This window comes from Colossoma macropomum, unplaced genomic scaffold (assembly GCF_904425465.1).
Source record: "Colossoma macropomum unplaced genomic scaffold, Colossoma_macropomum, whole genome shotgun sequence".
Classification (NCBI taxonomy): Eukaryota; Metazoa; Chordata; class Actinopteri; order Characiformes; family Serrasalmidae; genus Colossoma; species Colossoma macropomum.
Genome location: NW_023494803.1, coordinates 18,419,837 through 18,446,856, shown reverse-complemented (window position 1 = coordinate 18,446,856; position 27,020 = coordinate 18,419,837). Strand labels below are relative to the sequence as shown.

At 38.3% G+C, this 27,020-nt stretch overlaps 3 protein-coding genes across 5 annotated transcripts in view; 2 read left to right on the top strand and 1 right to left on the bottom strand.

The window, feature by feature from the left end:
• LOC118824195 (pleckstrin homology domain-containing family G member 3) overlaps window positions 1–2,682 on the top strand; it is a 71,532-nt gene extending 68,850 nt beyond the window's left edge. For 2 of the 3 annotated variants that reach the window (XM_036594190.1, XM_036594189.1), the window contains one exon: window positions 332–2,045. In XM_036594190.1, coding sequence (XP_036450083.1) covers window positions 332–1,122 — 791 coding nt within the window. In that variant the 3' untranslated portion in view covers window positions 1,123–2,045. Of the gene's footprint in view, window positions 1–331 lie in introns of all 3 variants that reach the window. The other variant, XM_036594188.1, reaches the window with a different exon arrangement.
• Window positions 2,683–4,530: 1,848 nt separating this feature from the next.
• xgb (x globin) lies at window positions 4,531–22,534 on the top strand. The gene is made up of 5 exons (XM_036593937.1): window positions 4,531–4,841; window positions 15,227–15,334; window positions 20,710–20,830; window positions 21,689–21,769; window positions 21,985–22,534. The coding sequence occupies exons 1-5, from the start codon at window positions 4,681–4,683 to the stop codon at window positions 22,105–22,107; spliced, it is 594 nt and encodes a 197-aa protein (XP_036449830.1). The 5' UTR covers window positions 4,531–4,680; the 3' UTR covers window positions 22,108–22,534.
• Window positions 22,532–26,210, bottom strand: srp14 (signal recognition particle 14). The gene is made up of 5 exons (XM_036593938.1): window positions 26,099–26,210; window positions 25,083–25,155; window positions 24,872–24,984; window positions 24,244–24,276; window positions 22,532–23,279 (listed from the first exon to the last, which is right to left on the bottom strand). Exons 1-5 carry the CDS (start codon window positions 26,120–26,122, stop codon window positions 23,190–23,192), a joined length of 333 nt encoding a protein of 110 aa, XP_036449831.1. The 5' UTR covers window positions 26,123–26,210; the 3' UTR covers window positions 22,532–23,189.
• Window positions 26,211–27,020: the final 810 nt, after the last annotated feature.

Below are 27,020 nucleotides of genomic sequence, written 5' to 3'. Positions count from 1 at the left end.
AATAGAAGCCAAACTACCCCCAACATTTCCTGCCATCTATTGCAGTCTGTTGGATTGGCGGTGTTTGATATGAACATTATAGACCATTATGGTCCTTTATTTTTTTTAAAGCAAAATGACATGTTTACTCACAATCAACAGTACTGACTTAAAATTTGAACAATTCTGGAGTTTGTTTTCCACTGATCACACTGCTGCCATATGCTCCTTTTATTAATTGCTAAGTCCTTTTTTATCAGCAAGACATCTGCAAGGTATCACATACCTGATTTTTTTTAAACAACTTTTTTTTTATTGTTCTTTCTTTTTTCTTCCTTTTAAATGTATATAGGTTTGCGCAACCTCATACTGCCACATGGTTCTTGTGAGCACACAGAACACAGTCCCTCTCACAGCCCCTCCTCCTTGGACAGTCCTCGATTGCAGTCCTCTAGCAGAGCACCTGTGAGTCCACAGAGCCCAGTCTACACTGAGAACTTCCATTGGCCAGACGTAAGAGAGCTACGCTCCAAATATTCCCGTCGTGGCACTCAGCCTCTTGCAGTTAACCGTAGCTGCTCTGTTCCAGACCGAATACTTGAGACTTTACCCAGTGAGCACAAAGCCCAGCGTAGCTGCTCCTGTTCCACCCCAGTTTATGGCAGCTCAACACCAACAAAAGCCACAGCAGCTTCTTGCTACGAGTGCCAGGGACTTGCAGGGCAAACAGTGACTAAACTGTGCAAAGCCAATTCTGTGGACTACGTGCTGGAACCTCTTCATTTGAAAAAGCAACGGAACCCCCCAGACGCCCAGAGTAACTGTTACATCTCTGGTGAGGCCACCCAGCCCAATGACAACAAGGTCATAATAGTAGAAAGGATTATCGGAGAACAGTCAGAGGAGAATGGCCTTGCAGGGGAAGAGAAAAAAGAGGAGACTGATGAGAACCATCTGAGGTGGGATCCAGACCTTGAACTGCCAGCTATAATAAAGGACAGAAATCATGACTTGAGGTTGCACACATGGCTAGACAGTAGCAGAACGTATCCGTTGAGGTCACTCGGAAAGACTGAGACCAGCCAGCACAGTTTGGTCAGAAACCTGCGGGAGAAATTCCAGAACCTTAGCTCGTACACGTAGACGACATCGTGAACTGCTTTCAAATTCTTTACCATTGTATATAACTGCAGAAAAACAATGTGTGGTAGCACAGACAAAGACAGCTAGGCATTATTTTGGTTTTGCCAGTATGTCATGCATGCAGTTTTGCAGTTTGTATGTTTTTAAGAATGAAAGTGATCGAGACTTAAACCATTCCAGTTGTGTGGTTATGCTGTATTGGCCAAACTAACTGGAAAAGGGACACTTCAGAACTTAAGAACCTCAAAGGAAATATTTATAAAATGGACTTTTGGTGTAATTGCACGTATATTAGTGTTTTCTTATATTTTGCAGTTTTGTTTATCTATGTACAAAAACTTTTTGTTAACTGCATAATCTGACACTGGTAAGCATACTCAGGAGAAATGTACCTCTGATATGCTATAATGGGATATATAATTTTGGGATATGTATGATGACCATGTTTGTCAGACTATTTACCTGAAGGGTAAGCTGAAGCAGCCAATAGCAAAATGTCCACAACAGTACAGGACAGTCAAGCATATAATGGACAGTTTTTTCTAGACTGTAATTGAGAATTCAAAAAAAATCTCATTTTTCTAATGTATGTTATTACAGTGTACTGCGTTGCTTGTTTTTACCTTACATGTAACATTGTTTGTTAGTCAGGGCTGTTCTTACTTATCCCAAAACTGTTAACTCATTCAGATTACTGTATGTACAAAGCCTAGGATCTTTCAAATGAGTCTTAAACAACTAGTATGTGCAATGCTTTACAGGTTATACATTAATTAGTAACTTTACAATATGGCAAGTGTACTGCAATGTGAAGAAGCGTATTCATATTTATCAGATACAGGTGAAAGGTGTGTGAGTATTAGGTAATACGAAGACATTGCCAGGTCTGTCTGCGTTGTCCGTGTATATATATATATATATATATATATATAAGCACTGCAGGGGAATGAGGGGAATCTTATAAAGCTGTCACTCCACAGTAATAAGACGACTAAAGGATTATTCCAATTAAACACAGTCAGTGGACAACAGAGGAGGTGGACTCATGGATTCTTTTTGATCTTTTAACACTTAAAGTCTTGTATTGCTGTCCCAAGCTTTAATCCACATTTTATTGGTCTAAAAAGAATAATTAACAATTTAAGCTGTTAAGCACAGAATGAATATAAGGATTTATAAACTGTTCAGTATTTCAGGTTGTTTCAGTAGCCTAGTTACTGTGTAATTATTCATCTGAATGCACAATGTCACATGTAATATCATACAAATTTTATGTTCTCTACTTTTGCAGTAATCTTTTAAGGTTGTGAGCTAAGATCACGTATGATGACCACAAGACATCGTTATAAAATGTTAAACATGTTGGCTGGTCAGTACTCAGGAAGGTGTGGAATAACCAGAGAAATGGCTAATGAAATAGGGATACACAGTTGCTGAATTTTTTTGGCCGATTATCTTTTTTTTGTTGTTGTTTTTAAGCAAAATTGACTATATAATTTTTTTTATTTATTTATTTTCATACTGTCTGGACTAAATGAACACATGAAACACACTAGCACATTTCCAGTGCTTTGTTTACCAAGGTCTCAATATAAGTATTTGCTCTTTAACAAGCCAAACTGGCATTTTAAATTTTTTTACAATGCAAAGTTGGACTAAAATTATATTTTAATAGTTAAAATATTTTTAGGATATTTAGTGTTTAATGTTATGTTTCACATAATACATTATAAAATATTTATAAACATATGTTTAAAGAATGTACTATGAACTACAAATGAATATCAGGCTTTGTCCCCTTTTTTATTTCTATGTTCAGAAAAAAAAATCTTAATCTGGTCTCAGTCTTATCTCAAACCTGACCACTTCTGGACTCGACTACTACAAAGTCTTGGTCTTTACTACAGCACTACATCACACTGTTCATCTCCAATTAATGTAGACCCGGGGTTCCTGCCTGTTATTGCTGTTATTAAGGTTTCTCAAATATTCTGTAATGTTTATAAACAACGTGAGGACTTAACGCGTGGTAATCGTTTCCATGAAGTTTATAGGAATTTCACAGTAGCTCAACGCTCCCTCCAAACATAACAACGAAACAAACCACTTGCCCTGGACGCTAATAGCCCGCAACGAATATCAATGTTTATCCCTGAGGGTGAACTCAGTAGGCCATAGCTGAGAGCTTTTTCCCATATTGTGTTGCCAAGGCCTGTCATCTAGAAGCAACAACAGAATGACTGACCACTTGGTTTCCTCATTAAAAAAATGAAGATACATTGGCCATGACCAGTAGCATAATAGGGGCTGTTCATGGGGAATGGCCTCGCACTGGCAAGTCACTGTAAATTCAGCAAATCTCTTACAAAGTGTTGTAAGCTTACAATGTGGCTTACTGCTAGGAATGGGAGATGCCTGATTTTCTTTTCGATCCGATATCCAGTAATACCAACTATCCTAATGGCAATAACAGTTAACTTGTGTAGATAAAAAGAGGAAATCTTTGATTTCTACAGTGGAATAACCTTTTCATAGCTGCTTCCTTTCTACCATCAGCGTATTTGTACGGCTGTCCAGTTTGTATGAGGAGCAAAGGAAGAGTGCGGAAGGAAAAGTAGTTCCTATTCTATCCAATTATTTGCTGCCCTCATTTTATTTATCAACTTTTTCAGCATCAAAATACGTTCCAGATCGATTATAAAAATTATTTATAAGGAAACGTCAGAATCGGACACAGTTATAGGAGACAGTATCAGTCCGCCCATTCCCAGTTTCTGTAGAACACGGCTTCGTTGTACTACAAGTTGTTGTTAACGGCGTTTTTAATTTCAGTTATGTCGAACTGTGTTATCGTCGAATAAAAGCCAGAAAAAGCCATTATTTTGCTCAAGGAAATGCTGAACAACAGAGAGAATAGCGGGAAGGTCAGCCCCAGTCATACAACATCTGCTAACGGTAAACACTAACTAACCCACAGCAGAACACAATACAACACAGACAACACATAAACACATCTTGAAGTAGAAAACAGCAACAAAAACAAACCTCATTTTAACGGAGGAGGCGGGAGGCGCGCGCGGCGCAGCTTTGCATGCCACGCCCCTAAAGTCCCTTCTGACACACAGAGCGAGTGTCAGACGCCACAATATCCGACTGTATAAAACAGACATAGTTTTTTACGCGTATAACAGGCACGATATAGACTTTTATTCATCTAACATTCATAAAATATCTTGATTTACAGAGCTAAATTCTTGTAAGTGTCGGTTAAGCGGTGTGAGGGAGGGGCTAGTGTAGCGTCTATTCTTGTTTACTTTATGCAAAACAGGTAAACTCCTCCTCCTCCTCGTGCTCCAGGTTACACGATCTGAAGTGTGAAGTCTGAGACAGTGTGTGTGTGTGTGTGTGTGTGTGTCCGTGTCCTGTCATGGAGAGTGAGAGCTCCAGTCCAGTTTAGTCTCAGTGACACGGAGTGAGTCGCCGCCTAACCGTCCAGCTCACCGTGCGCGCCGTGTTGCCGCTGAACAGCCGCTGTAGCCGCGCTGTCTGTCGTTCAGGATGGGCTGCGCTATATCAGGTCTGGGTTTGGCTCCCAGGCAGGTGACAGAAAGCCGGGGAGAAGAGGAGCACCTCACCGAGGAGCAGATCAGCATGATCAAGGAGTCGTGGAAAGTTATTCAGGAGGACATCGCTAAAGTTGGGATCATCATGTTTGTCAGGTGAGAAGATTCTGTATGAACTCGTTACTGAAAGGAAGTCAGAGCTTTACTAACCTCTACACAAGAGACAGACAACAGCATAATTCTGGATAAAACCTTAATATGGTCCCTTACTGCCTTCTCTGGTGTTTGTGTTTCTTTCTAGCTCGAGAGTAAATGACGGTCTGCATTTTAATCTTGGGAGATAATTACTGAACTCTTCAGTGCTGCATCTAATCTCTGTTCATGAGAGCATTAGGATGCATCAAAGCACTTCGTATTTAGAGGAAAAGGGAACAATTTCCATTCATTTCGTTAAATCCGAGCACTATTTCTGTGTGCGAGAACGTTTTTCTTGGTAAAGTTGATTCCTTGAAGGGCTTCATCTTCTCATGCAGCAGCAACAGATCCGTTGGTGGTTTAATAAACGTTGTAATCCACAGGGCCCCTGAATATCTTTAATAATGTAATTTTTTTTGCTTCACACATTCTCCTGACATTACTTTCCTCTTCTGATCCTCTCATTACCCGCAGAAGGACGTTGCTTGTTGTCCAAACCATGTTTAATCCTTTGTTTTGTGTATGGCCTGAGATACACTGTGCTCTGAGGGCTGCTCTTGGTTTTGACAAACAGCTGGGCTGCAGCCCTTTAACCTCACAGTCACTTTATCAGGTTGTTTGGCTGTCCGTGCAGACAGTGTGTGCTGTTCACATTGCTTGTGGATGTTCCATTATAATGTACACTATTTAAAAGGATGGTTCCTCAAGGGTTATTTTAGTAAATGGAATGGTTCTGTTTAGAACAATTAGTTCTAAATAGAATGATGTCACGTTTGTAACAACAGAAGAACCTTTTTTGGTGCTTCAACAACCATTTCCAAAAGGTCCTATAAATAGAACCATATACAACACATTCTCCATCAATCTGAAGAACCATTTCACCATGCAGAGAGCCATTTAAGCGTGAAGTGGTTCTAGATAGAGCTCATGTTTCTAAATAAACCTAATTCCTTAACTAAAGAAACCCTGAAGAACCATCTTTATAATATTTAACCCTCTTACTTTATAAAAATTTTAACAAAAAGATATTTCTTTCAGAGAAAAACATTTTTAGCACATGTACTATCAGCAAAAATCAAAGTAAGACACATAAAATCAGTAAACAACAATTTGACTAGTTTGAGTATTATATAAAAAAAATATATTTTATAATTTTAGTAGATTTTTAACAGGACGAATATTATTTATATCATTATATCAGTCAATACTAGATGTTTCAATATTGGTATTGCAAAGGAAAAAGCATCATGTAGCCTTGTGCTTATAATTGATAATAATGAATATCGCAATAATCATTTGTCTAAATTTACATCGTCCAAGCTTAGTATCATGATATCTCTAGTATATTTGATGGTAATTTGATAACAGAAGGGTTGTAAACTATCAGATACAGTATTGTGGAAAAGTCAGAGACCCTTAATTTCCAGTCAAAAGTCCATTAAGTAGAAACTACTCATTTTTCAGTGTCAAGAATATATATTAAATACATGCACAATTAACAGAAAAGTACACAGACGCCTCAACTATAAAATATAATAAGCATTTTCAGTATTTAGTGTATCCAAACCTTTGCCTTTATTACAGCCATTCTTTTTCAGGAGACTTGCTTTTACCACACCTGTAAAGTTCAGTCTTAGAAGTTGGTTGCATTATCTGCTCCTGCAATTCAAGCAATTTCAGACACATTTCTGATGTTGACGTCTGGACTCTGGGGTGGTCAGTCCATTGTTCTGAGACCACCAACAGCTTTGTTGTTTGATTTGCAAATGTTCTTCCTTTTCTCAGTAACGGCTTCTTAACAGCTACACATCTCTCTTCTCAGTAACGGCTTCTTGACAGCAATGTTTATAGACTGTTTAAGGAGCTCATTCTTGCTTACTGTCCTCTTTTACTCTTTCCCTTTGTATATAGAGGTTATAAGAGTGTGTAATCTGCCATACTGAATAAGTATTTCTTCTTATTCACATTGATCTCAGCTTTGGTTTCTTTAAGGGATTGCAACAGAGCTTTTGTTCAGCCACAAAAAAATAACTAAATAACTAAACAAATAAATACATTTCTACATATTTCAGTATATACCTATGTGGTTACTGTACAGTGGAGTATGCTCAGCACTAGTAATTTCACAGTGCATCTCTTCATTATGGTCCTATTTCTGTCCTGTCTCCTTTGCAACCAGTCTCACCATTCACAGCAGTGAGAAAGACACAGAATAATGTCAGCATTGCTTCATGTAGAGTGATAATGTAGTCAAACGCAGGGCTGTGAGTGTGTGTGTGTGTAAGCAGCGGGCAGACAGCTTTTAGCCCTATCAGTGTGAATATGTCCCTGGAGGAGATCCAGACAGCTGGAAAGACTGACCGTAGAGTGTCGGCCTGGACACACTGGAACGCTTGCACTGCTGAGGGCACCCCATTACCACCACACTACAACAAGCCCTCCGCCATCAGCCTTATGCATATTCTGTAACCTGGAGGACAGTATTTTTAGTCTACTGTAAGAGTCCAGCTCACACGGAGGCATGGAATGATTCACATTAGTCCCATGATACCTGACCCATTTGGTCACTTATATAAAATTCACCCTTATTCAAACTTCTCTCTGTGTTTTAAATGCAGAGTAACCAAGTCTGAAGCCTAAAACCCCACTGTTCAGTTTCTCTGATCCTTAAGGCTCCTTTACATCTCATGCATGCTTTAATGCCACAATTTCAGAACAAATTAGGTTTCTATATTAAAGAGAGTGGCCTGAGGGCAGAATGTCCTTTTTAAATTCATTGATAGAACTCCAAAGCCAATTACCAGCCATCACAGCAAGAACCACCTATAAAAGCTTCAAAAAGGATGCTTCAATTCGGGCTTATTTGTAAACAACAGATATAAACAATGGATCCTTCTTTCTGTTTTGGCTTATAATAAGAAGGCATGACTGTATTTCTAAAAAAGTCATCTGAAGAAGCACCTTCTTTGAGAGTGAATGGGTAGAATATACAATAAATTTTGAATTAAACAAATGTGTTTTTCCAAATCCTTGGTTGTAGCATTATAGAAAAACCCATTTAACATGTGTCCCCTCTCCCCAGACTGTCATGTCAAACCTAATTGTCATTCCTGTCATCATAGCCAGGTGTTGAATGAGAAATTAAATAGTGTTCCCCTAGGACTGCACTGTTAGATTTAACGCAAAACAACAGCAGACAAGCAAAAGTGTGCAACTGCGCAAAAGTGAATAATTACAATAAATGAAGTTTTATTCCAAAATGCTATTAATTCAATTTTGGACATAACAAGATTTCAAAAATAATTTTGTTATATCCATTTAAAATTAATGCAACACACATCTTATTTCTATAATAAACATGGCTTTAATCATAACAGCATTGGCATTTCTTGTATATGCAAAGGCCATTCCAAACGTATATCATGAAAAAAAAAATCCTTGATTGTCTATACTGGTACAGTTGTAATCATAACTGATCTAATCACAGCTCAAGTCAGGGTCTGTAAGGACCATTCTAAAAGCTTCAGCTTGCGTTTCTTCTGGTAGTTCATGGTGGTGATTTTGAGGTATGTTTTGGATCATTGTCCTGTTGTAGAAACTAACCTCTTTTCAGTTTCCTGACTCACTCACATTTGCTTCCAGAATTTGATGATATTTAGTGAAATTAATTCTTCCATCTACCTGTGCATTGTGTGCTGTGCCGCTGGCTGCTACACAACAATCATGCTTGTGCAAGCAATGCTGCACACCACTCCTGCATCAGGTAAACCTTCCTGCAGGTCATTCCTTTCTGGGGTTCTGCTTTGCCTTTCTGATCAGCATCCAAGCAATTCTATCTGAGAGTTTCTTGGTTTTCCAGGTCTTGCCTTGACTTAAACAGTTCTCCTTAACTGCCATTTCTTAATACCATTGTGGACAGTGGAAATTGCGAGCAGGGAGCATTTTTATATATTTTTATAGCATTGGATGCATAGATTAGCTTCATTTTAAGATCTCTCAGCCAGCTGCTCAGATGAGCCCATGGTGCATAATGGTTAGCACAAGGGTTGAAGAGTCAGAGAATTCATTATGCTCATCATCAGATGACAATTCCCAATGACAATTCTTCAGCTGCCTAACCTGTCCTGAGACAGTTAAGGCCCAACAAGTTAATTAAGTTCTGAGACAACCGGAATGGCATCCTTACTTTTGCACATGCCACAATTAATATTTTATTTTTTCTATTTTTTATGTTAATCAAATATAAATGAGCTGTGCAGTAAAATGTGCAGAAAATTTTTATTCTTTAAAATAGTTTGCAGTAGAGGTGTGTTTACTTCTTTTCACTTCAAATATCAACAAAATAATCCAGTAATCCACTGGAACGAAAATAGTTGCTGTCAAAAGCTGATGCAAGATCCTTGGAGCATCAACTTTTCTCATGTAGAACTGTAATGTTGAAAGTTGCTACAGTACAAACATTGATTTCACGGTACTACAGTTATATCTCAGCTGTTAATCTAGCAACCTTGTATTAGGTGCATTTATTAGCTCAAATGGCCAATGAGAGGTCTGTATATTATTTTACATAACTATGAAACATGAGTGCTTTAACACGCAACATACACAACAGAGAAGTCTGAAGGAGTGTGGCTGTGCTTACCATGATAGCCGAAGTTAAAAAAAAGATATTTCTATGTTCTCAATGTTTCCTCGACAAGCCAACATTTGCATCATCCACTGAGCAGAAAATAATTTACCTCATGCTGAAGATGATGACTGCCTCTTATATAATGCTAAACAAAAAGGTCAAAATTCATAAAAACTAAATGACTAAGAAGTGTCGTCATCGTCAAAACACCAGTTGAGGAAATCTCTTCTGGAAGAATGGTATTTGATCTCCCTAGATTTCCTTCCACCTTATTAAGACAATTTTCAGTGTTTTTAATTTGTCACCTTTATCATATGTGTACCTATATAAGAGACAGTTGGCTAAGGCAGGTATTATTTCAAGCATTGATGTAAAACGCTGAGAATTATTAGAGTGTTAATATGTTAATTGCCTGTTTGTCTATGACATTCATTTAGGAATTATGTAAAAATACATCAAATATTGGAAAAATACTCTTCATTGATTATGTGAAAATGATGTGAGAATACTGTTGTTTCTGCTCTGCTGTAGTGTTGCTGCTTTAAAAACAGGAGGTTGTGCAAGGGTGAACTTGACCACTCGGGGGTTGTGGTGTGCTAGGACACCACAAGAATACACTCGTCTGTGTGTGTGATTGGGTGTGAAATATGGCAAAGTTCCTCTCTTTCCTGTGCATCATAGGGTGTGTATTAGTCCATCTGCATGCAATCTCTGTTCTCCTCAGAGTGTGGCAAGCTGCTCAGTGATGGAGTGCGTGATGGGTAGTTTGAAAAGATGCAAGACGGGAGGCTTCACACACAGTGGAGGGTAAAAAAAGCATCTGCAGCTGTCTCCCAGCCAGATTGGAGAGAGAGCTGTAACAATGGAAACTGGCTATGGCTAACACTGGGAGAAAATGGCTTTCTGTCCCAACTATTGGCTGGAGGGTCTTTGGAATAATGTGAAAAATCAAAGCTAGAATAATTACTAGCACAGAGATTCTCTCTGCTAGACAATCTTGTGTCTGTATTGTAGCATGGAGACAATGGTAAACAGAAACCAGTAGAGATGTGAGGAAAATCGATACAACCTGACAAGACAATATTTTTGATGATACACAGATGCCCAGATCTCCATTACTGATGACCGATAAGGGTGCTTTTCCACTGTACATTCTAAAACAAGAACTGACCCAACTAACGGAACTTAAGGTTGGAGTTCTAGTCTGTTTTCCACCTGCTTGAGAAATGACCGGAATGATCATGGTGACAACATTCAAATGGACTGCTACATGCTAATAATGTTAGCATTAGAGACATGGCTAACTAACATCACCTTATTAGCAAATTCTTTAAATAACAATCCTCATGTTAACATACAATTCTGGTTTATATTCTGGTGCACTTATTGGTCATGTAATAGCTCTTGGTGTCTTCATCCGGTCCCACTTTATATTAAGTGTCTCTAATAATGGTGTAGTTACATATGAATAACATATGCAACAACACTGTAACTACGGATGATTTAGTCAGTGTTACAGATGGATTACAGAAGTACAGCCTATGTAATTACACATGTATATCAACTTCAGTTTTGCCTTATTTAGTTTTGTCTGATTACAAATGTAATTACATTTGTTATTACACTTATGTAATTACATGAGATAGAATGGGCTGTTATATCAAGCTGTCATTTATTAAGATACACTTGTGTAATTACATCTGTAACAGTGACTAAATCATTAGTAGTTACAGTGTTGTTGCATATGTTGTTCACATGTAACTACACAGTTATTAGAGACACTTAATATAAAGTGGGACCCTTCCTCCTCACCTGGAAGGGTGAATTTTCTCTGGGCTTCACCTGCAAGCGAGGAGAACTTTCAATTGGCTACAGACACTCAATCTCAGATACAAAGTGCTACTCAGCGCTTCCCTCTAAACGTGTTATTGCATCTGTCAGAAACTGATTTGTTGTTTTCTTTGTTAGCTCCCATCACATGATTTGTAAAAAGTTTTGTGCTTTCTTTTACTATTTAATCCTATATGTAGACATATTTGGCTCAGTCCAACTCATGAAAATATAGTTCACATTTTGTTTGTTGTGACGTAAATATATTATGAAGAATAATTGTGATAGCTCTACTTGTGCTAAAATACAATGAAATGTGTCTCCTCGTTGTTCCACAGATCTGTTTCTTCTGATTTTTGAACAGTGGTATTCTGTTAAAAATAGCAGCATGCCTAACCGCTGTGCTGCTAGAAGAGTCTTTTTGGCACCAATCCTGAGCAGTTAATTCCATTCACCACTGAACACAAAGTGAGTACACAAGCTTCACACATCTGTTTAGAGGCAGGTAAATATATTGTGACGGCTGCCACTCACTCTGTGTTGCAGAAGGACTTTAGAGGCATGGTATATAAAGCTGAGTCACACGTCATTTGAAAAATAGCAGATTTTTATGACAAAGCGTAAAGAGTGAGTTTTGTGTGTCGAACAGGGTGTCTCTTTAATGGAGATATGTGATTAGAGGGTGCAAATGGAGAGATGTGCTAACACATTCATGCTTGGATGCTTTTTTGTGAAAAGCTGATCCTGCTCTGATGAATCAACCTAGGCAGATACAAAATGCTGGCTTTGAATTATGAAAATGCAAGTTCTAATATATGACATCTGAATGACTTCTATAGGAACACAGTTTCAAAATATATGTGTACAGTTCAGTTATTAAATGATGTATGAAAACACAAGATGGACTTACCATCAACAAGTAGTCATGTTAGATATTTTTGCATAGTGTACCTTGGTGGCCATTACCCAGATGTTTAAAGCTGATCTCCAGGAAGAGGGTTGGTGACCACAGCCAGAGAATAACCACTTTTGGTTCCCTAAATAACCTTAGCATGGATGATTGTTTGAAGAACCATTTTTGTAAATGAGATGTGTGGGTATGAAGTTTAAAGAACCTCCAGTAACTCATAAATTGTATAGTACATTTACATTATGTAAAGATTCCTTAAAGACAGGCTCTCCAGACTTACAAATTCACATTGTGTGTCAAGAATGTGGCTTGTGGATGTTTCATGAATGTGTTTTTTTACGAAAGCTTTAAACAAATTACCTCTTGATTAACACAAGCGACAATAAGGCCAGAATAGGTTAAAGTGATTTATTGTGGTGCTGTAACATACAGGCTCCTGGGGCAGACTGGATGACACCATAATTTTATTATGAGAGTCACCCCCGGGGCACTGAGCTTCTCATATGATGATACTCCGACACAGAGATGAATAATGCTTACCTCTGGAAGAATCTGGACTTCATCACTGCAATCGAAGTGCACAGAAATCTTTCATTAACTCCATCCAGTTGATTCTAACCATGGCAATTAGAAGGCAGCTTGCGAGATGTCAGCTGGCTGCCTTTCTCTCTCCGAGGAAAGAGCCTATTCCAGGTTTCATCTGACACTGCCCTGCTGTGGCTTACACACACCTGTCTGAAAGACCAAGGAAGGTCATTAAGGCTCCACGGGGAAGCAAGCGAGCGGAGACCTGCAGACAGATAAAGCAAGAGAGAAAGAGAAGATGAGCTGGGAAAGAAAACAAGAGGGAGAGGAAAGTGCAGAAACCTCCATGCTTCTTTCTTTGCTGTTCTCTGTAGTCTGCTTAATTCACTGCTTTAAATTTAGCTGGGGGCATAACCCAGCAGAACAGCCCAATTTAAGAGGGATGGAGAGAGAGATTAAAAAACAAGAACTCCACTAATACAGTTTGCTTAATTTTCAAGACCATCTGAGACGTTGATCAGAAACTGTGTACACTGCTGAAATTATGTGGTTGTTGTCTTTATTTTATGTGGTTATGTTTAGTATGGTGACTTAATCCGGTTATTTACCTGCACAAAAGAAATGACCTGGTCCCTGTGTGTTACATTATACACTAATATCCATTTCAGTAACTCAATTTGTGAAAAGTTCCTTCTAACATCTGTTGTCAATCACCTAGAACACAGAAGTGCTAGCATGGCTAGCATTGCTAATAACACATCAACAAAAGGAGAGTGCTTAATGAAGATTTTGTAATGTGATTTTTCATAATTCTGCTGTACAGATTTCAGAATTGTTTTCCGTTAATTGCTATCGTATCAGGTTTTCTCACAACTGATGAAAAAAGGTGGAAAGCCCATATCTCTTTGCACTAGCATAGGCTAATTTGACAGCCGCAGGATGCAGAAAATATATAGAAAATACAGAATACAACAAATTGAAAGACAATTGTCTCTTTTGGCTTTGAAAGGCTGCTGTCTGTATTGTCTCTTTTTTTTCTACTTCTTTTTTTAGTTTTCTACTCTAGGCGATTCTGTGAGTTTGTGGAAATTTTTATATGGAAATATTTCTACTGTTGTGAGAAGACTGTTTGAGAGAAAATTCCTTTTTTGGTCCTTGTAGACCACAGAAATCGTGCAGACCTGTGTAATGAATGAGAGCTAGAAGGTGCCTTTGGACATCACATAAATGAGATCACAATGTAGTAGCACAGGCCAACACAAGTCCAATTTGTTCAGGCATGGCGACTTGCCATTGAAATCTGGACTTTAGTATTTCAGATGAATTTGATGCCTTGATTGTTTTTGTATTAAAAATCGTATCAGTTCAATTCAGAAGTCAAGCAGCACTACATTCTGGAAACTGTGGCTTGAGATCTGAATAATGCAAACCAAAGCTTTCTTTTAAATATTTTAAATCCAGGCTAAATACCTATGTAGGTTCGGAAAATATCATCTCGTAAATAATCCTCTGTCTGTGTTAGCATGGGTCATAGTTCTATTACCGATGTATCACTAGTTGTCAATGACGTAGTAAGTGCCCCTGAGGAAAATCATCACAACTCTTTTAAACACATACTTGAGGTGTTTGACCACTGTATGGATTGCCCAGGATCAGCTTTGGTCAATGTTTATACATTTAAAGTGCCAAAATCAATTTGTGACATCTATATAGAGCTTGTTTTTCATTTGATAACAGAGAAAATAGTCTGTGTAATTATTCTTTCATTATGATGGTTGGGAATGTGTGCTTAGTGTGTATTTTTGTAGTCGTGTTTCATAATTGGAACTAGAATTGTCCCATTCAAACTGCCTGTCCACTATAATACTGAAGTACAAACGATGTATTATGTACTCAAAACATTTCTATAGAAATATACTTCTTAAACATACCAGTGGTTTGATGGCTTGTTCATGTCTCAGTCTTGGTGAAAAGCCCTGCTGCGACTTGATAATTCTCTTTTTCCTTCTATGCTGAGTGTTTCTCTGTAGTCAAATGAAAAGCACAATAAGGCTTTGGACCTTGGGGCCTACATCTCATTTAAAGTCATTATTATTGAGGGTCCTGTGTGTGTAAGATGCCGTTATTGCTGATGTTGATGCTGCGGGGCTCCAATGTAAATGAGGCCTTGATCACAGTTGGGTCTTCAAGTGCAAATAAAAGTGATGAATACATAAATAAACAGAGCCTAATAAGTAGTTGTAAGTGAATGCTTAGTAGTTACATAGGCTGTAACATTAAGGTACTGTATAAAGAGGAAGTAAAGAAGCTAAAATACATTCGAAGCACAGCTATACGGACGAATATCACATGAGTGTGGGGGTCACAGAGGTGCAGTTCAGCTTCATGTATTATTTCTTATTTCTGTTCCTGGAAGCCAAGCAAAAAAAATGTGTGTTGTCTTGGCAACAGGTTGTTCGAGACTCATCCAGAGTGCAAAGATGTCTTCTTCCTGTTCCGTGACGTGGAGGACCTGGAGAGGTTAAGGACCAGCAAGGAGCTGCGTGCCCACGGCTTGCGGTCAGTACTGCTCTCCTGAGAGAAATTCTCTGAGAGATCTGTGACCCCCCCTTCATCAGTTCCTAGTCCATCTGCCTAAGTGTACTCTTAGTACTCATGTCTGGTCCTGCAGCATTGCACACACAGTATTTCCCTGCTCCAGCAGTGAAGTTTAATTCTCACTCTATTATTTAAAGGGGCATTTTAGCCTAAAAGTAGCATTTAATATTATTTGTAATGTTATGCCATTAGATTTTTCATAGAATCATCACTTTAAGGCAACAAATAATTAATCCATCAAGTGTCACAGAAAACCTGCAAACCATAAATGGTGCCAGTTTGTGGGTGGACTGTTTTGTTATATAAGTAGACATGCAGCCAGAAAAGTGTCTAGCACTGAATTAAATCTCTTTAAATGAAACAGAATTAAGTTCAACAGAAATAATTTAGAGTAAGAATTAATTCAACACTTGTTATTAGATAAATTCATTTAATACATTTAACACACTTAACACAGAGTACCACATTTGCCTGTTGATTAACACTAACACAAACTCTGTTCATGTATGTGCCTTGTTTCTGATATATAAATATGACCAAAAAATGCATGAGGCAGTATTATAGTCCTGGAGAAATTATTGTGTTTACATTGTTACATTTTGTATAATATTTCTATAGATATACAGTATTGTGTATATATACTATATGTACTACTGCACATATATATATATATATATATATATATATATATATATATATATACATATACATATACATATACATACAGAGGTGTGTGTGTGTGTATATATATATATATATATATATATATATATATATATGTATATATATATATAAATATATATATACACACCTCTGTATGTATATGTATATGTATATATATATGTGCAGTAGTACACTTAATATTTTAAACATGGCAGCAGTTAAATCTGAGGCAGATAACTTTGATAACCATATATATATATATATATATATATATATATATATATATATATACATACATAGAGAGAGAGAGAGAGAAAGAGAGAGAGATAAGGACTGTGTTTTATTATCATAGACCATTGAATTAAAGTAAAAACAGATCTCTGCAAAGCAATTTAAATTTACAAACATAACACATCGAATCTGATTGCGTAAGTATTCACCCCTGTGTTAAGTCAGTTTTTATTAGATGCATCTGTGGCAGCTTTGAGTCTGTTTAGATAGGTACCTATCAGCTTTGCACATTTGGACACTGCAATTGCCCTTGTTCCTCTTTGCAAAACTGTTCAAAATTGCATGGGGATTGTGAGTGAAGTGTCTTTTTCAAGTCCAGCCACGAATTCTCTGTTAGATTGAGATCTCTAACTGCAGGACATTAACACTGTTGTTATTCAGCCATTCCTGTGGAGCTTGGACTGTAGGTTTTGGGGTAATTGTCATGCTGGAGACAAATCTTCTCCTAAGGCTCAGGTTTCTTGCTGACCCGCATTTTTTCCTCAAGAATTTCCCTGTATTTTGCTGCATTAATTCTACACAGGATTCTAGGACCTGCTACAGAGAATCATCCCCACAGTGTGATACTTCCACCACCATGCTTCATGATGGGGGTGGTGTGTTTACTATGCAAAGTGTTTGGCTTACATGGTAAACGTAGCATTTAGTCTGATAACCAGAAAGCTAAATTTCTTTCTTCCAGCTGACTTCAGAGTCTTTCATGTGCCTTCTGGCAAACTGTAGCCGAGAGGTCATGTGAGTTTTATTTAACAGTGGCTTTGTTTTCATCACTGTTAATTTAACTCTCCTCCAAAGAGATATTCAGTGAAGTTCTTGTGTCCCCTGACTTGTGCTTTTCATTCACCTAGTCACAGAGTTGCTTGCCGTGTTCTTTTCTGTTTGTGGTGTAGGTTATGTCATGATACTGACTCTCCAGAAGTCAGACCATCCAGATACAGGTGTATTTATACTACAGTCACTTGGAACCCTTGACTACACACAGGTTAAAGTACTTATGCAATCAGGTACTTTGTGTTTCGTAGTTGTAATTAATTTGAATCAATTTGCAAAATCTGATTTCACTTTAACATGAGTTTTTCTGTTGTAGTGTAAAAAAGAAAAATTAAATCCACTGTGATTCAATGTTCTGCGATGACAAAACTTGAAAATGTCCAAGGGATGAAAACTGTTTATAGGCACTGTCTACTGACCGGCCACAGTTTCTACACTCATTGACCATTTTATCAGTTCCACTTACCAAATAAGGGCACTTTGTAGTTCTACAGTTACAGACTGTAGTCCATCTGTTTCTCTGCATACTTTGTTTGCCCCCTTTCACACTGTTCTTCAATGGTCTGGACCCCCACAGGACCACCACAGGTGGTTATTTGGGTGGTTGATCATTCTCAGCACTGCGGTGACACTGACGTGGTGGTGGCGTGTTAGCGTGTGTTGTGCTGGTATGAGTAGATCAGACACAGCAGTGCTGCTGGAGTTTTTAAACACTGTGTCCATTCACTGTCCACTCTATTAGACATTCCTACCTTGTTGGTCCAGCTTATAGATATAAAATCAGAGATGAAAGCTCATCTGTTGCTGCACAGTTTGTGTTGGTCATCTTCTAGTCCTTCACCAGTGATCGCAGGACACTGCCCACAGGATGCTGCCCATAGGATGCTGTTGGCTAGATATTTTTGGAATCCTGACCATTGAAGAACAGGGTAAAAGGGTCCAACAAAGTATGCAGAAAAACAGATGGACAACAGTCTGTGATTGTAGAACTACAAAGTGCACTTGTGGAGCTGATAAAATGGACAATAAATATAGATACAAGGGGGTGGTTTTAATGAAGAGGCCGGTCCGTGTATATTGTATAGATCTGTAACGTGCAAACTAAAACATGGCTGTCTGGCTAATCCCAGCACAGCAAACCTAATAGCTTACAATGTCATAAAATGCTAATCGATTCCTTAAATTAAATGCAGTTTCCCTATAGTTCGGAAATAACACGAACCTCGTAATTGTATTGGAGATTACTGTCACAGAAATGACTTCTAATGGCCTACATGTGCACGCTAGTGTGCTGAAATACTTCACAGAGGCCCATAGGGGAAAGCAAATGGCTCTCAATAGTAGGTAGCAAGAGCCTGTCATTAGACTTTCATTACAATCCTGTCAGTCTTGCACTCAATGTGGTGTGTGTCAGTTTAAATGATTTGTAAGTGGCAAATAAGCAGCGAGCTTCCATTTCTCTGCAAGTACTTCACATGTGGAGAGAACAGAAGTTTACTCCAAAATGGAAGTATCAGCTCTTTATAACAAGTAAATTCTTTGAAAGCGCTTTTTTTTTGATGAATTACAGTAACCCACTGGCATATAACTGAAAATTGCCCTTCCGAAAAATGGCTACTAATGCAAATGAGAGCTTTCATAATGAGGTAAACACGGCTCTCAGCTCATGTAGCTCTCTGTACAGTGCATTTGCCACTTTTGTTGTGTCCAGCCTCTTTGTGCTTCTCCCTGTGAAGAGACCCATAACAGCTCAGCTCAGGCTGTGTCTCTGCTGTTGCCGAATGCCCCCAACACTCAGTACTGTCACTTTCCCTCCAGCTCCAAAGGCCAAGTGGCCCTTCAGCCCTGCTCAGAGACATGAGCGCATGCGCAAACGCGACTGAGAGTGAGTGCCGCCAATATCACCTCTGTATACTGAGTGACAGTAATGGGGAGGTCAGGGTCAACTAATATACTGTAGTGCATATGAAAAAAAATGACGAGGGAAACACTGATTCGCTCTGTGATTACACATACACACCCGCACAAACTGTGAAGTGTAAGTTGCAAATATTTCTGCAATATACAGTTCTAAGCAAAAGTTTGGTCCCCCGGTCAAATTATGTTTTGGTGATTTTCCAATTCCTTTACAGAGAACTGCACATTGAAATGCATAATTACTGTTTGTTTGCTGAATTGAACTTACTGGCAGACATAAAATGTGACCTGTGCAAAAGTTGACACATTTTATACTGCATGTTTTATTTTTTCAGTATATTAAACTCAATAAATAGTAATTACACACTACAAATGCCATATTTGTGTGATCTCTATACAGGATGTGTTCACTTATTTTCTCTCAGAAAAACAACATAATATGTAATTTATTGTTCATGCTTTGCATAAAACTGAATATAGGTTACCATTCTGTTTGGACGTGAATGATTGTGGTCATAAACCTAGACATTTTAATCAAAATACTTGCTTCCAAGACAACTACAATTTTGTGTTGAGAAATATAAATTAATGCTTTTGAATGCATTTATTTTTAAAAGAATATTGATAGAAATAAAGAATAAAATTGTTTTCTCTCTCTCTCACACACACACACACACACACACACATACACACACACACATACACACACACACAGGTATGCACTATAACACTTGAATTAAGATAATCATTTTATCATTCCAATTAATAGTGACGCATTAAAATGAAAATTCTTGGCCAAAACCAATACTGTAATTCAGAACACGCTGGGCTGAAGACCAAAACTGAAAACTGTAACATTAAACAAAAAAAAGTTTACAAATTCCATTATTTTTTAATTACACTGTCATTTGTGATTTTTTTCCTAATTTTAGGTGCTATGAAACATGCAGTGGAGAAGTGGGGTACTGTACCCTCTCTTGATATTTGACATGAACAGAGATCACAAACTGCTTTAGGTGTAGAAACCATTAAACAGCCAAGATTTTCACTGTTTATCTGCTGGTGCTCAAACTGTTTGAACACATCTGTGCTGACTGGCGTAGCAGAGAGAAAGAAACACCAGTATTTTTAATCCGTGTTTCCCAATTTAACTATTAACTATTACAATTATTGAGTCTTCGATTTAGATTTAAACATAGATTTTTTTTTTTATCAACAAATTGTGCTTTTTTTTCTTTAAGTTGGTGGCTGAAATTTCCAGTGGCTGAATTTTTGGTGGAAATTTATGTACATTCCTGTTAATTACTCATTAAGAAATAATTAGTTTCTGCCCTTGTCATTGTGTTTGAGCCAGTCAGTTGTGTTGTGAGGTAGGGTGGGTCTAAGTAAACCTGGGCCTGGTAGAAGCTTTCTAGTTATAAGTGTCATGAACTTTTGACCCCCAAAGCACCCCAAAGTACTAAAAATGTACTTAAAATTTTCATTTTAAAAAGTGCAGTCAGACCTGAGTTTTTCTTACGTTTACATTAAATTATATTTCCTAATATTTCTGATTGTAGTAATTCAGTGTGTGATAGTGTAGATGCCTGTTATACTACAAAGTGAAAACAGTAAAGATTTAGTGATCTGGTGTGTGATACGCTACTGTGTAAGCTGTGTAAGTTAGTGCAGTGTTTTGTGTGTTCATTCTGCAGAGTGATGTCTTTCATCGAGAAGAGTGTAGCCAGACTGGACCAGTTAGAGCGTCTGGACATGCTTGCTGTGGAGCTTGGCAAAAGCCATTACCGCTACAACGCCCATCCGAGGTATTATGGGGTAAGAGCGAAGAATTTCTGGTGATGGAGAACTACCCCTGTGTAGAAGAGTAGACGTAGAAGAATGTATTACAAACAAATGCATAAAAACCGTTACCATTATCTGTCGTTCTACAACGAACGTGTTTTGTCAGTAGGACACTGACGTTACAGCCACTGAGTGCTGATTGCTTAGCATAGTCAAGTGGTTCAGGCTTCGTCCAAAACCGCATACTACCAAACTAAATGCGCGCGCACACACACACACACACGCAGCATTAATGTTAGAAAGTTCAAGAAGAGTTCAAAAGTATGATAGCAGTGTTGAAATGTTTTACGCTGTTCCTCATTAAGAAAAGAGAGCATCCGTTTGTATAGAGGATGAACCATTTACACACTACAGATTTAAACGGAAGTTCTATATGAATCTGCTCATTATGGGGTCTCGGGAGCACCATAAAGCGTTTAACTAACCCAGAAGACTGCTTTAATAAGCGGATAAGCTCGCCAAGCTATGAGCACTCAGTAGCCATAATGCTAGTGTCCTACTGCCCCCAAAACCTATTGTAGAAAAAAGGAAAGGTAATGGTAAGTTCCTGTATGAATGACTAGAATCATATTTAACATAATTAGCCGTTTACCTCCATTCACTTCTATTCAGTGAGGACTCTCTCTGGCGCCCTCTAGCGGTTGACATGTTTTTGGTACATCACGAACAGATAGAACTGGCTCTGCCAAGACCTCATTAGTAATGAAGGCAGCTACGAGGATGCTGCAGTACCGGACCATTTGGAAAACACAACAATTAACATGTCCACGTTGAAATATTGTGGTACAAATTTAATAAGATGTAATTGTAAAGTTTGCTTTTTATTCCCAGTATGTAGGAACAGAGTTCATTTGCGCAGTTAGACCGATTCTGAAGGAAAAATGGACTCCTGAACTAGAGAAGGCATGGAAGGTAAGTACATACAGGAGCTTTCCACTAAGCATATAGATACAAGAACTAAGTCAGTGTGACAGGCTATTCCCATTGCTAGCTTCATTTTAAGCTCTCCCACACCTGATCCTTTGTAACCATAATCACATCATGTGATGTGACAACTTAGACTATGCCTACCAAGACAAAGAGTTCCCCAAAAACCTTATCTAAATGCTTTTGTCTTCTATTGTCAGACGCTGTTCCAGTACATCACCCGGCTGATGCGGCAAGGCTACTTAGAGGAAGAGGGGACAAAACGCACCCACATGCTGGTGTCCACCAAAGAGCGGCCAGACAAGAGGAACACAGCACTTTAGACCAAGCCTCGGCTCATTCTATAGACTTGTGTCCAAGTTCCACAGGATTGTGTTCTACGTGACGTAGTTGTGTACATAGTGTATTTATTTCTTTGAATTCATTGTTTTTACAAACACATATCGTTTCTTGAAACACCAAAATGATCAGTCTGTTCAGTGACTTCTTTCGTAAACACTAAATTAAGGTTAACAAATCACTCCCAAAGTGCCTGATAAAGGGCAAGTTCAACCTTATTACACAGAACCAATTATTACAGACCAATAAAAAAAAAACTCAGTGAAGTACTGGACTGGGCAAAATTTTAATTTGGGACCAAAAATAAACTAACATCATTCAGACGCTGTACAACTAGCTCATTGCACTGTTACAAATAGATGAATGATGTCAACCGCAATAACTGTATTTATTAGCATAGACTGGTTGTGGTATTTAAACTGAAGCATCACATTCAAGGCACGAGTAACGATGAACGAAAGTTTAACTTCTGTATTAATCTGGTAATAAAGAACACGTCTTTCAAATATACAAATACACATATTCTTCTTAGTCCAAAAAACTGTAAAAATGAAGAATGCAGAACGTAACACCTGTACATCAGAGATGAAATTCTACCATAAGGAAAGGACATAACTTGCCACTAAACTCTTAAAATTAAAATCAAAATGTAGTTTGAAAATAATTTGATAAAGCCATAACCAATGACAGACTCAGCCCTCATATCATACGGCACCATCTCACCAAGCTAAGCCCTGCTGTTCTGACCAAATGAACGGTTTCAAATGAGGGACACACTGTACACAACCTTCTTACACCATTCACACAGAGATGACTGTTTCTCAGCTCAAAACGAGATGGACCTCCTTCACTCTCTCAGCGTCTGTGGAGCACCAAATATAAATGGCATGACGAAAAGCATGTTCATGACAACATGCCACAACTGGAGCTGGGAAGAGAGAGAGGTGGTCTCAGTTGGCAAGGTGTTTGAGGGTGAAGGTTTGAGTCCAGTAGAGGATGGCACAGGTGAAGGTCGCCCTGGGACAGGCTGAATCAACAGCTCCTCTCTCTCTCTTTTCACTGTCCATCACTGTGTAGCTTTAGTCTTCTTGCTTTTACTCTTTTTGTCTTTCTTCTTCAGGCCATCCATGTGTGCTCTCAACAAATTGGAATATGCCTGTCCGAATGAACACAAAAACATTTAGGACTCCAATTAATAACAACTTGGTAGACTAACATAGGAGACACAATTTAACAGATTCACTTGTATCATGCACTTAAGAGTTTAGTACAAACTTCATGTGCCTTCAGCTGCAATAACTGACACTACTTTTACCTGAACATATGTCCACATCTGTTTGTTTATCATGAGGGTTCACAAGCTCATAGCCTCATTCTAGTGAGTCTTCATTTTTCCATGAAATATACACTATATATTATGTATATAAGTATCTGCTGAAACAGGCTTCTAATTGCACACACAGCTTATACTATTTCTAATTCCATAGAGAAGTACTGGCAGTAGAATGGCACACTTGGAGCAGCTGCAGATGAACTGGGCTGTAGAGCAGCGGAACTGCATTCTCTGGAAAGACAGAACTCCTACCAATACATTTGGAAAGAGCTGGAGTGGCTTTGCAATTCAGAACTAATCGTCCAACAACAGTACCTGATCTCAGTGATGTACATACAGTGAAGCAAAAGTACATTTGTGGAAAAAAAGTGCTCTTTTCAAGTCTGGAGAGGGTTGCAAAGTAATTTCAAAGTCAGGGCAACAAGAAAAAAAAGAAAAGGTTTCATGTTGTTTAAGCTGGGCAAATATGCCATAGCAGTGGCCATGCTTTGAGTGACTGGATCACAAGTGTTGTATTGTGGCTATTTCCTAAGCTTATTAATGTCATTATCAAGCACAGACTGATCATGCATCACTGTATTCTCACATGTGAAGCCATGCCCGACCCAACTGGAGACAATATAATGCCCATAATAAGTCACAGGCAAGCATCATGAAACCTGACCCCTTTCGGTAAGTTGAAACATGAAATTAGAAGATAAATGCAACAGTCTAATATCCTCAGCAGAGTTACATACACATAAAATTATTAAAGAGAATTAAAAGTAAAGGGTAAAAACAGACTTACCATCTGGAATTTTATTACTTCTTTGGTGCTGACCTGAAAAGACCAAAGTCATGCCTTAAATATGTATATTCTTTATGTAATGTCTTAACGTATATACGATGTTCAATATCTTCATGTAATGATAGTATTCCGTCTAACAGCATTATCTCTGTACTACATCAACAGAATTTTCATCTTTAACAGTTTATTTAGCTTCACTATTTTGCACAGGAATATATAGGGCAGCTGAACAGATATTTCAACATTTCTGCATAATTTAATGGTTGAGATGTAAAAAAAAAAAAGTCATTCAGAGTGGTTTAATGTGAAATGCTCCATTTTAGAGAAACTTAGCGACTCAGTCACAGTATTGACAAGAACCACACATCTGACGAGTTTAAAGCCTCTAAAACCTACATCACAGACACCCATCATATGAAATGGTTAAAAATACACTGGCAGATGCCAGATACATTTTTTATGTAGTTTTGAAATAAGGTTTTGGTCAAAACTTATTTTCAAAAATCCATGCATTGCAGAGTAGTACTCTGAATGACAGTTTACATCTCAATGATTGGTTTATGCAGAAATTTTGCAACATCAACAGATCTCCTCTTTAAGCCTTAATCAAACTGAGAGCACCACTCACCACTGTGCTAATTTTTCTCTTGCCCTCTGATGCTCTAATGAGACATTTGTTATCAGCTGGTTCAAAAGTCTCTGGATGGCCTTTCCTCGGTACTGGCTTTGTCCTGCCATCATCTACAAATAAACATAAACATGTCAACATCACAAGTGTTGTTGGGTAGATCACTGATGACTAGGCTGGTGCACAAACACTTAATCTACTGGCCACGTACATTTCTTTAAGGTGATGACCACACTCCCACTGGTCCTGCACTTCTGGAACAGACGGGTGAGCTCCGTCAGGAACTGCAAGAGAGCAAAATCAGAGTCATCAGGATCATCTGCACTTCGTTAAAATTATAGTTTGTGTTTTCATTACCAACGACGGCACAACATTGCTGATACAGAGATTAAGCCTAACTCTACACTAAAAAAGCAGTGCCAATGTTTATTCGCCACTGGTAGTGCAAACTAGCTTGACTGCTAGCAGGTTAACAGATGGTGCTCATATCACAAGCTGTGGTCGGGTGGTTACATGAAGAACTATAGCGTAGATAACAGGAATTAAACCATAAAATGTGAAATGATTTAGCTGCCAGAAGAAAAAACAACTACACTGCTCCATATACCGAAAAAACCAAACACTGATAATACGAGGAAAAACAGATAGGTTAATGTATTTCGTAAATTACATGAATGAATGAAAACGCAGTAGACTAACATTATGTAGATGTTTGGGCTATCAGATATTTAGTCATTTTCAGCTAACTACCTCTCTGCGGTGTTAGCAACACAAAACAAAGGTAACTATGCTTAAACACAGTAATTTTGTTGCGCAAGTTACCTTAAGTTTTAGCAGCACCTACTAGAAACGCTGAATAAAAAGGGACTGTTAGCTTAGCCAGCTAACTTAACGTTACTTATGAACTCTCATGACATGCTCCTTAACTACGCTAGATAAAAGGCTTTAAAGTGATAAAAAAAAATGGTACAAATAATGGATATACATGTTTCTGGTCTTAATACACACTTTGTCAGCTATCTGTCTAACCTAGCAGTCAAACTACAGCTGCTAGTCCAGCCCGATATGGTAACGGCGCACACTGCTAGGTTAGCTAGCTTAGCCTCGCTTCGCGTGCAAACGGCACTGATTTAAATACAAAAATCGGTTCCTCCATCTGTATATCCGACACATTAAAAGAAAACAACATTAAAACGCCATCAGTGGCATTACTGAGAAGAACCTTACCGCGTCGTTTTCTAACAACACCATCGTTATCGCTGTAAATCCAGCAGCTAGTTAAAGTAGAGCGCTCCTGTAAGCACACGTCGGCTTCAGCCTCAACCGCTTCACTGTAACCTCTTCGGCCACTGGAGGCGCAGATAAACCAGCACTGCCACCTGCCGTCTCCACCACAGAACTGCAGAAACGCCTTTCAATGCAGTTCGACTGTCTTTTTCAACTCGTCTGTTGAAGAAGCGGAGGAACCGCTAGGCCTAAAGCACAGAGTCTTTACACTTAACGAACACATTCACAGACTAACTATTAAAGCCCATTCGCGCCAGGTGGGGGAGAAACCATATCTGTTTTTACCTTTGTTTTCTGTTTCTCCAAATATGACTTGTAGTTTGAGTTGCACCAGCAAAAATTAAGCTTAAACTTGAATTGCATCAAGGTTTATCTATTAATCAGGTTGCACCAAACTGTAAACCGAGTTTAAAAATAATCAGGGTTACATTTAAACCGTCATTTTAATCCTGGATTACTTTTACTGTAAATCTAGATTAAATTTGATTATGTTGCACCATTACTTTAAACTCTGATTTAAATTTCATTCAGGCATTAAAACAATGCTGGTGGTTTAAATTCACAAAATGTGTTTTATAAAGGATGCTCTCTGCAGAACAGAAAATCTATCTCTCTGTAAGAAAAGCTGTAAATATAAAGCACCTCAGAAAACTTGCTTGTAACCCACGTGCTTATTTATTAATGGTTAACGATTCTCCCCAGAAGGGGGCGCTATTAGCACTTAAGTAGCTTTTGTGTGCGTCACTGAAATAGAAAAAAAATGTCACAGCGCGGGATCTCACCTCTGATCTCACTAATGAAGGTCTGTTTTACAGTTAACCTTTAAAAGAAGTAAACAGCCGAGGATAGACTGGATATCCTC